This window comes from Octopus bimaculoides, chromosome 4 (assembly GCF_001194135.2).
Source record: "Octopus bimaculoides isolate UCB-OBI-ISO-001 chromosome 4, ASM119413v2, whole genome shotgun sequence".
Classification (NCBI taxonomy): Eukaryota; Metazoa; Mollusca; class Cephalopoda; order Octopoda; family Octopodidae; genus Octopus; species Octopus bimaculoides.
In genome coordinates, this window is record NC_068984.1 from 86687042 (window position 1) to 86698980 (window position 11939).

Here is an 11939-nt window from a genome sequence, read left to right on the forward strand (position 1 = left end):
TCCCTCAAATGATTCTGTAAACTACGAAACAAATGGTAATCTGAAGGAGCAAGGTCGGGAGAATAAAGGTGGATGAGGAATTTTTTCCCAACCAAGCTCTTCAATCTTCTGTGATGTAATCTTTGCAGTGTGGGGTCGCGCATTGTCCTGATGAAGCATCACTCCTTTTCGATTCACTAAAGTGGGTCTTGTTTTCTTCAAAGTTTGGTTCAAACGCTCTAATTGCCGACAGTAGACTTGAGCATTGATTGTTGCATTAGATGGTAATAGTTCAAAGTGAATTACTCCTTTGTAATCCCACCAGATAGAGAGAAGAACCTATTTTCCATGAAGTTCCCTTCTCGGTTGTGATTGAGCTTTTTCCCTTTTACCAAGCTACTGTTTACAATGTTTAACATTTCGATAGAAAATCCATTTTTTGTCACCAGTCACAAGTCTATCCAAAAAGGGTGAAATGAGTTCGTGAGAATGGAGAGAAGAGCAGATGTCAACTCGGGATTTGCAGTTGCTTTCGGACAATTCATGAGGTACCCATTTTCCAAGTTTAGGAACCTTTCCAAGTTGTTGAAGATGACGATGAACAGTTGTATGGTTTGAACTAAGCTTTATTGCCAATTCTTCAACTGATAATGCAGGATTTTCTTCAAGTAATGCCTCAAGGAGTTTATCATCAAACGCAACTGGACGTCCTGTTCGATCTTCATCTTCAAGGCTCAAATGTCCACTTCTGAATTTTGCAAACCATCTTCTGCAAGTTCTTTCATTCAAGCATTCTTTCCCATAAACTGAGTGTACGTTTCGAGTCGTTTCGGCTGCAGAGTTTCCTTTTTTGTACTCATAAAGCATTATGTGCCTGGGTTCTCATTCCTAAGGTATTTCTCGATGTTATTATTATTATTATTATTATTATTCAGGTCACTGCCTGGAATCGAACTCAGAATCTTGGGGTTAGTAGCCCGCACTGTTAACCACTATGTCACAGGCATAAGGTGTAGTGGTTAAGAGCGCGGGCTACTAACCCCAAGATTCCAAGTTCGTTCCAAGCAGAGACCTGAACAACAATGACGCCAACGCCACAGCCACCACCACCACTACTACCATCACCAAAAAATACCTTAGGAATGAGAACCCAGGTTCAAAATTTCCCCAAGACACCTAGTGACGGCTGGAGGGTATATCAGCCAAAACGTTGTGTTAACAACAAACAAGATGAGGACAAATAACTGTCAAATGTAAATAATGTACATAATTCATCATCTCTTATATATAGAACTGTAAAACCAAAATAATTCGTATCAAGTAAATTTATTATATATAGGCACAGGCATGACTGTGAGGTAAGAAACTTGCTTCCCAACCACATGGTTCAGGGTTCAGTCCCACTGAGTGGCACCTTGAGCAAGTGTTTTCTACTATAGCTTCAGACCAATCAAAGCCATGTGAGTGAAGTTGGTAGATGGAAACTGAAAGAAACCCATCATATATATATGTACATCTATCTATGTGTGTGTGTGTCCCTGTGTTTGTCCTACTACCACTGCTGCGGGCTTGTTTATGCCTTCATAACTTAGTGGTTCAGTAAAAGAAACAGATAGAATAAGTACCAGGCCTTAAAAAAATAAGTCATGGGGTCGATACATTCAGCTAAAAATTCTTCATGTCTGCTGTCTAATGACTGAAACAAGTAAAAGAAAGATACCAGAATAGATATATAGACTTTCTACGTAGAGAGATGAGTTTTCCTCATCTTTTATTTTCTATTTGTTTCAGTCTTTGGACTGCAGCCATGCTGGGGTACTGCCTTGAAGGGTTTAGTCAAACAAATTGACCCAGTGCTTATTTTTTAAGCCTGCTATTTATTGTATTGGCCTCTTCTAAGTTACAAGGATGTAAACAAACCAACACTGGTTGTAATCAGTGGTGGGAGACAAACATAAAGAAATACCCATTTTCACACACACACACACACACACATAGAGGCTTCGACTGACAAGGCTTTGATCAGTCCAGGGCTATAGTAGAAGATACTGACCTAAGTGCTATGCAGTGGAACTGACCCCAAGACCACAAGGTTGGAAAAGAAGCTTCTTAACCACACACACATGTATCATTGCTCTAGTTTCTTTTCTTTTTTTTAAATAATAATAATCACATATTCTTTCAGAATGTAACTTACTTGGCACTTTCAACACATGTAGCTTTGATTCTCTCACAACCATCAGGAGGTTCTCTCGCAAAAGAGTATGACATATTGGGCTTAGGACTGGATACAAATTTGGGTTCAGGAGAATCTACAACTGAGAAATCTGGATCACCTATAAAAGAGATAAAGTAGATAAGTTGTTTCTTCATTAAAAAAAAAAGTAGATATTAACCAACTAGCATCATTTGTCAAGTAGGAGTAGCTTCTGGCATTATCAGAATGAGTTGTCACAAATTAGAATATGTCAATAGCTTCAAGAATAGTTGTGTGTAATCACTTATCCACTACTCAACCAAAATGACTCACACAATCTGTAATGGGAAACCTTGCTAAGATCAGATCTATAAAACTTCTGATTTATATATTTTATATCTGAGCTCTGATTACTTCTTGTTATTGTTATCAACCTTTTACCTGCCATGGAAGCACAAAGCCTGTGTTCAAAAGCTCTACTTGACCTTTTGAGAACTATACCTCTCTAAATCATCCACTTAGCTCCACAGTATAAACAGACACAGAGAATTCATTTCAAGCACTTGATGCCCCACTGAGAAGGCAACATTATGATGACCCAGGGTCCTGTTGACCCTTAGGTCATCCTAATGAGAAGGTTACTGTCTCTACCACCACTACCACTAAAATGGCGTAATAGACAAGGCCCTCTTTGCTGTTATAATAACAACAGCTAACTGCCACTAACTGACCAACCAACCAACCAACCAACCACTCTGTAAATACACTCATGCAAATAAAATACAAACATTTGTAACAAACATTGTTACATTTTCTTTTCACAACTTGTAAATATATTTTCCATACCCATTCTTGAATCGGTATTCATTGAAATATCAAATTTTGTTAGTTCATAAATGTATTACATACTAGAATTGCATCATTTACATTCATGTACATAACTTGTCCAAACATCAATACACAAATACATTTATACCAGTAGCAAACGAAAATCATCCAGCAGGGGTGGTGAAATTACTAAATCTAGATTTTTGCCTCTTTTCAAGTCATTAATAGCAAGCATCCACTAGCAACTGCATACTTAGCCCTTTAGCATTTAAACTAGCCATATCCAGCCCAAATATTCTACTTGCTTTATGTTCAAACTAGCTAGATCTGGCCTCTTACACATATCTTAAAATGTCATTCTAAAAATATACAATCACTTTATTAAAATCTCAAAGCTATGAGATTATGCAGGATTAATTGAAAACAATGTGAATAAATAAGCATTACATTTGATAAAGTAATCTGAATGCTAAAGGGTTAGACAAATTTAGCCTCTACTGATAGAGAAAAACAGTGATTGACAGGATTGGCAGGCAGGATAAAAATTTAATAATAGCAAAAGAAGCAGTATTATTAAAAAAAAAAATCCACAAAACTGCTGTATTCATCACTATAAAGCTTCTCATAGATTTATAATGTTAAAGAATACAGAAGTGTAGCAGCAAGCAGAGAAAAATCATCCAGCAACAACAGCAGTAGAATTGCTAAATCTAGATTTCAGCATATTTGCATGACACCAGACAACTTTCATCTGTTACTAATGTTCCTCTGTGCTTTTTAGTATTATATATCTATGAGATAATTTTCTTGAGACAAATATTGCAGTGTTGTGGCTTTCTATAGTATATCCATGTTAAGATATACAGAATGCTATTCTGAACTAATACTGCTTCTGCTGCTAATATTGAATTTAAATCAATGACTCTTCAATCCACAGAAGTGTATCAGCAGCAGATAAAAATCATCCAGCAATAACAACAGTAGAATTGGTAAATCCAGATTTCTGTGAATTTATACATCATTAATAACAAGCATCCACTAGCAACTGCATACTTAGACAAATTTAGCATCTACTCCTATATGTGACACCAGAGACACCATACATACATTCAAACATATATACTGTTTGCAATTGGCCACCATTCAGTTACAGTAAATTTACTAACATTTACAAATCATTTCTTCCAGACTTTGACTGTCCAAGCAAAATCATTTGATCAGGCTTTCTCTAAAATTTCTAGCAGGAAATCAGAAAATTTTATGAGAATATCTATGATGCCCCACACAGACACTACTTCCAATAGAATATTAATGAGAAGAGCCAGAAATAGCAGCCAAACCATCCTCAAATTACACTACCCTATCGTCCTGAAAAACTGTATAATGTAGTCCTAAATATGCAATAACAGAGAAAAGAATGGGTCTAGGTGGATGAAGAAAAACACCTAACTATAGCAGCAGGAAAAGAAGGCGATGAAGAAGTAAACTTCTTAATCACAGTTATACCTACACCTGTGCCATACATGTGCCTTACTACATGATCGCAAATTTAAAGGTCATTGATGTACCATAGTCATCAAAAAATATCTACATTTCCAATATGTAGATAAATTAAACAGCCAAAATATACACGTGTAAATGATATATCATGAACTGACTACCATACTTGCCAATAATCACTAACATCATCATTTTGCATCCTCCTTCCATGCCATCATGGGTTGGACAGTTTGACAGAAGCTGGCAAGTCAGAAGATTGCACCAAGCTCTGTCTGCTTTGGCATGGTTTCTATGGCTAGATGTCCTTCTTTTACCATGTATCTGAATATTCTTTTGTCCTTCTGATGTTCTAATTAATTTAATGCTGGATGCCCTCCTTTTATCAAATATCCAAATATTCTTTGTCCTTTTGATATCCTAATTAATTTAATGCTTCTTCCCACATAACTGCCTGTTTGCCATGTGAACAGTATTTCAAGTAAACTTGAGTTTTCAGTGTTTCCCTTAATCAACATCAATAAATACACATTTCATTGTGTTTAATATGTGATGAAGTCAATACAATTTCACTAAGTTATTGTAAGGCTGATGAGCTTCAACAAAACAAAATGTATTTGAAGCTGCTTCCCATACCTAACAATGAAAAATTACTATTGATCATCAAATAATATATTTGTCACATATCTGAACATAATTTGGCTTTCTAATATTCAAATTAGTAAATAAACTTTCACCTACATAACTGCTGAATTATCATAGGAGGATAGTATCTCACACAAATTTATCATTAATCTCTATTTCACTATATATGTATGTATTTATGTATGCATGAAGGTATATGGCATAGCAGTTAGTGTATTGGCTCACAATCATAAGGTCATGACTTCAATTCTCAGTGGTGCATTGTATCTCATAAGCAGAACACTTAATTCATATTGCTCCAGTCCACTCAGCTGGCCAAAATGAGTAATTCCTGTAGTTCAATGTGCTAGCCTTCTCACATTCTGTGTCATGCTCAATCTCCCTGTGAACTATGTTAAAGGTACATGTGTCCGTGGAGTGCTCAGCCACTTGCACATTAATTTGATGAACAAGCTGTTTCATTGATCATATGAACTCATCATTATAACCGAAGGAGCGCCCCAGCATATATGTATGTATGAGAAATAGGGATAAAAACAAGTTTGAATTATAGTTCCTGCACATGTTTCACCATTATGATTGCTTGGAGTCCTACAGTAGGTGTCCCAAAAAGGTAGGGAGAGAGAGAGAGAGAGAGAGGAAGAAAGTGGCTTTTTGCTTTTGCCTTTATCCTTCCTCCTCTCTCCCAGCAACTTTTAAATCTCTCGTACTACGAAGTGAACTGTTTTTGCCAACCATGTCCCATAAAGGAAGTCAGACTTATAATAATATATCTATATGACTATTTACTGGTTCTATACCCAAGATTTTTTTACATATTTCATTTGTTAATTATGAACCTTATAATTATTACATAATTCCCAGCTTCCAAAAACAGCTGTTTAGTTAAAAAAACTAAGTATCCTTCCTTAGTATTCTATTTTTATGTCCTATGTAAACATATTTCTATAAATATATATATCTTCTGAATATATGTAGTTACATATGTCTATGTATATCTATATCTATTTATGTACGTTTATCTATGTCAAGCTTAATCATGTTTATCTACATCACTATCTCCATAGCTCACCTGGATTTCTCTTACAGCCACTCTTGATGTCATGGACCAAGTAACGGATTAAGAATTTAGAATTTAAGTTTAAATCATTTGAGCAATACTGTTTTCTATACTGAGCATATCTAGTTTTCACCTTTTGACTCTGTGTGTGTGTGTGTATGTACACACACACACACACACAGATAAGCATTCATCTTGTAATTAAATGCAATGGTATTCAACACATACAAGCTAGCACAATATTCATTTCTTCTTAATCAGAAACTGCAACCATCTGGAATTCCTTCCCCACTACACCATGATTCTTCTCACAGAGATACTCAGGATGAACATCAAACACATCAATGTCACCAGTCTCAGAGGCTTGTAAAGGTCAAGGGCTCAGTACCTTCTTCTTTTGATTGACCAATTCAAAAACCAAAATACTTCACTATACTTTCATTTAACATATCTTTTATCTTTTACTTGTTTCAGTCATTTGACTGAGGCCATGCTGGGGCACCACCCTGAAGGGTTTTAGTCAAACAAATCAACCCCAGGACTAATTTTTTAAAGCCTGGTACTTATTCTATCAGTCTCTTTTGCTGAACCACTAAGTTACGGGGACATAAACACACCAACACCAGTTGTCAAGCAGTGGTGGGGGACAAACACAGACACAAAGTCACACACATAGATACGTGTGTGTGTGTGTGTGTGTGCTGGTACCACATAAAAGTACCTAGTACACTCTGTAAAGTGGTTGGCATTAGAAAAGGCATCCAACCATAGAAACCATGCCAGCAAGAAAACAGACATTAAAGGATGATGATGATGAACTTGTCCACATTTATTTAAATACTGTGTAAGGGATTTTAAAGTGTAGCTCACTATTAACAATTTCCCTTCCATTCTTGATTTCAAAACACCCCAGTGTGTTGTATAATAAACCAAATATATTCCCTTGTTCTTTTTTTTTTAACTTTCAAATTTAATTGCAAAACTAATAACATTTATTACTTATTTGAAACAATTACACAATAACTGACCTTATTTCATGTTTATAAAATACTGAACAACAGCACAGCCAGTATACAAGAGCTTTACTATCATCCAGAACTAATAGATACATTTAGTTGTTGAATGTTTTGTGGAATAATATTAAAAAATAGTTAATGTGAAAAATATGTGATAAATGGAATAAGAGATATCAAATGATTCCTATAAGTAAAAAGTTGTCTAACATGCTTGTGAAAATGGATAAGAAGTAGGGGAGTTGATTGTAGACAATAAGTTGAATTGTCAAAAGAAATTTGTTAACCAGAATAAAATTGATAAAAACTAATTTAACCTTTTTGATATCAAATTGCTTGACACTGCCTCTGATGCTATGATACAAACTTCCTGTTTAAAATGACCTAAATCAAAACTTACCTTATTAATTTATATTTCAAACACCATTTTAGTAATGTCAAAGTTATTTTATTAAATTCTTTATTATTTTCAAAATTAATTGAAACAAAGGCAATGTATTTTAACAGAAATATGGTAACAAAAGGTTTAAAGAGAACTAACTTTAATTTTCAACTTGTAACAATAATATTGGCACATGGTCAATAATTTTAGGGGAAGGGTAAATCGATTACATCGACCTCAGTGTACAACTGGTACTAATTTTATCAACCCTGAAAGGTTGACAGGCAAAGTTGACCTTGACAGAATTTGAATTCTGAGTCTAAAGATGAACAAAATGCTGCAAAGCATTTTGCCTGACATGCTAATAATTCTGTCAGCTCACCACTTTAAACAATAATAATAATATTGCAAAAAAGTAATGCAAAACATAACTGTTAAAATTTGGTTGCCTTAAAATATGTCAAAATTATTTTCCTATTAAGCAGGAGAGACACAAATTAGAAAGTGAGATTAGCTAATTTAATCTGACTCACCTTTTTCTGTATCTGTTGAACTATGCTCTGATTTGCTGGCTATTTGACTAGATGGTCGAGAAGTGTCTATATGTGCATTTGGAATAACTGGCATTGCAGGGCTAACAGAATGGGACCTATTTGCTGTTGAAGAACTACTGCTATTGCTACTAACTGAAGATACCTCTCTGCTCTCAAAACAACTTGAAGGAGTCTGTGTATATAAGGTCCGTGTTGTTGCCAGAGAATTGGGGCCATTATTGTTGGCATTGCAACCACTTAGTGAATATTGCTGGTGTTGCTGTTGATCAGGTAAGGGTGCTCGATGGCCATCAGGAATATCATGAGTCTGTAAGGAAATCAAACACTGACATTGTAGTGCAAAAGATATTCAAGACAAACGTAAGGAGACAATATATAACAAATACTGAGCCTCTTAACCCTTTTGATGCCAACCTGGCTAAGACCACCCATGGTTCTGTGATACAAACTTTCTATTTTGAAGTGATCAAAATAAAAACTTTCCTTTGTAATTTCATGTTAATTTATGTTCCAAACACCGGCTTTAATAGTGACAAAATTATTTTACTAAATTCTTCACTATTTTCAAATTAATTGAAACAAAGCCACTGTATATCAACAAAAATATGGTAATGAAAGATTTAATTAAGACTAGATCAAAAATCAAACTAAATGGCAATTTATAAATTTTCAATATAGAAAAAGAAAGTCAAGTGCTTTTATTTCATTTTACCAGCAGAAATGTCATTTTAGACAGTGTATCTAGAAATCATTATCATCATTTTTCCTTCATTTTATTTCACCACCATTTTCTTTCATGCACTGGAGAAGACACATCTAATCCATTTACAATGGATTAGATATGTTTTCTCCAGCACAGCATGTCCACTAAAGTGAACAATGTTTGATAGAGTGTTACTAAGCTAGGTGAATCTGTCAATGGTCTGTTGAGGCTGATCTTTAACTGTTGCTGCAGGCCCCACAAATACCTTGCAAGGGCCTAGTTGCCACATGATTTCAGTACTTTCTTCTGATAGTGAAGCTGAAATTACTATAGGCAGAGGACAACCTGTTCATGCACTGATGCATGTCAAAACTCTGAATGTGCAATGAGAGCACAGTCATCTGCTAACAGTAATTTGCTTATTCATATCTTCTTTCACCTTGCTTTTACCTAGAGTCTTCTCAAAGTTGAAAAGCCTGTCATTCTTCCAAGAATGCATCAATCAGCTGAAAAGCACTTCCCATCATGAATTGCTTTGGCATGGAACGGCCATAACAAGACAATAAACTTATCAGGATAGTTGTACTTAGCCATGATCATCAAAAGCTCTTCATGACTAACAGTGTCAAATACTTTCTACAAGATCAACAAAGCAAGCCACTGTAGCAACAACAGAAATTGCAGAAAAGTGAGACAGCATGTTGATGAACCACAGATTGGAGTGTGTTGGTAAGTGACTTCATGCAAATCAGCCAAATAATCTTCAAAGGAATTGTGGTGTACATTCTACAATGTCTGTATGTATAGCAGTACTATCCTAGATGTGGTGGGCAGTATTTTATAGTGGATCTCACTTGTGTTTTGTAGAGGGTTCATGGTTGTTGGAGAATGAAATGTTTTCTAGCTCTGAAGAGGAAGGTCAGTCTTTGTAATGCTGACTAGTGTGTAACCTATTTCACTGCTTATATTCAGCATCTTGTCAACTACTTCTGTTGGTCCATTTGCTTTCCGTACTTTCATATTACTAATTGCCCTTTCAACAATGTTGCTGTCTGGTTCTCTCTTGGACCTAGTTAGGGAAGTCCTCTCTCCCATATTTTTTTGACCTCTCATAGAAGTGAAAGCTAGTGCACTGTTATTGTTCAGTTCACACTTTGCATTAACAACATCCTGATTTATCTTGACACATTGCTTTGCAATCTGGACTGCCTCATACCTTTGATCCTCACACAACAGAACAGTGGAAAGCTTTGACATTCAGCTTCTCTCCTTGATAAGTATACCTGACATCTAGATTCTTTTCAAGCAATATATTTCTTTTCTAGTGATTTCTTTAGAAATATATGAGTTCAAAAAAAAAAAAAATACAAAAACATTTCACTCTATTATATTCCTCACTCTCCATATTCTTCCATTCTGTCTAGTTTTGTCTTTGTTTTTACCTTTTATGTACCATTCCCCCACCAAATCACCTTCACCTGACTACTGACATGACATGACAATTAGGAAAATGATAACAATGATGATAATTCAAATATTTGCTAAACAAAATACATTGCTAAGCAATAATTTTCAAAAATACACAAAAGTTTCTAAGCATAAATATTACACAAAAAGAAAACTTCTGATTACAAGCACTTTTTGAAATAATGATACATTTCAAAAATCATATAATCTGATTTATTTACACTGAGAGAATGGCACAACTTAATTATTTGATATCTAGTAATATAATGAATAAAAATAATTTCAACTGTTTTTCTATTTTTATTTTCTTTAAACCAATAATATATTTGTGAAGAAATATGTTACTTAACAACAACAGTGGAATCAATTCTTTTTTAAATTGCCATTTTTTGTTTATTTTACAACTAATTCTGATTATATCAAAATAAAATTTTCAAGTTTGAATGACATGTGATAAGAATCTTGAAGCTTCAAAAAAATTTTGTATCCATATCTTTTATCTTTTACTTGTCTCAGTCATTAGACTGCAGCCATGCTGGGGCACCACCTTGAAGAATCTTTAGTGGAATGAATCAACCCCAGTACTTCTTTTACTTTTTTAAGCCTGGTACTTATTCTGTTGGTCTCTTTGTCGAACCACTAAGTTACAGGGATGTAAACACAACAGAGGCTGTCAAGCAGTGGTGGGGGACATCGTCAGACACAAAGTCACACACACATATGCAATGGGCTTCTTTCAGTTTCCATCTACCAAATCCACTTACAAGGCTGTTGAAAACAGTTGCCCAAGATGTCACATAGTGGGACTGAACCCAGAACCATGTGGTTGCTAAAGAAACTTCTTACCAAACAGCTACACCTGCACCCATATTTACAAACTTTATTAAAGAATTTTTGCCAATACAGGTTACCACTAGTTTTCTTGGTTTTTATTTTATATCCAAGTGAGTGAAACTTTATGAAGCTAACATTTTAGTCACCGAAAATAAAAACAGAAATGGAGAGTCTCATCACCATTATGTTTTTTTAACATCCACTTTTCCATGCTTGTATGGGTTGGATAGTGTTTATTGAGACAGATTTTCTACAACTGGATGCTCTTCCTATCGTCCACCCTCACCTGTTCCTACAGATGTTTTTGCAGAAAATTGGAAACAAATGATACTGCTTCTATGACAGTGACACACATTTATGACTATCACATGATGTCAAGACAGAGACACAAACATACACCCACACACACATATACATAACTGGCATTCCATCAGTTATGACAACAAGGGTTCCAGTTGATTCAATCAACAGAACAGTCTGCTAATGAAATTAATGTGCAAGTGGCTAAGAACTCCATAGACATGCAGGGAGATTCAGCTTTGACACAGAATATAACAAGGCTGGCCATTTGAATTACAGGTACAGTTTATTTTTGCCAGTTTATTTCATGGACCAAGGCAACATGAAATAAAGTGCATTGCTCGAGGACACAACGTGGTGCCTGGAATCAAACTCACAACATTATGATCATGAGCTGAATATCCCTAATCACGAAGCCATGTGCTTTCATACATATATATATACACACACACACACACACATATATGAATATATATATAT

The 11939-nt window shown here is 35.1% G+C and overlaps 1 protein-coding gene across 1 annotated transcript in view; it reads right to left on the minus strand.

Annotated features, from left to right (window-relative positions):
- The window catches only part of LOC106870206 (glucocorticoid-induced transcript 1 protein), a 40920-nt gene that overhangs the window by 8824 nt on the left and 20157 nt on the right, over nucleotides 1-11939 (minus strand). The window contains exons 5-6 of the mRNA XM_014916208.2: nucleotides 8135-8462; nucleotides 2177-2315 (exon numbers count right to left, since the gene is read on the minus strand). Of these exons, the coding sequence (XP_014771694.1) occupies nucleotides 2177-2315; nucleotides 8135-8462 (467 nt within the window). The remainder of the gene's footprint in view (nucleotides 1-2176; nucleotides 2316-8134; nucleotides 8463-11939) is intronic.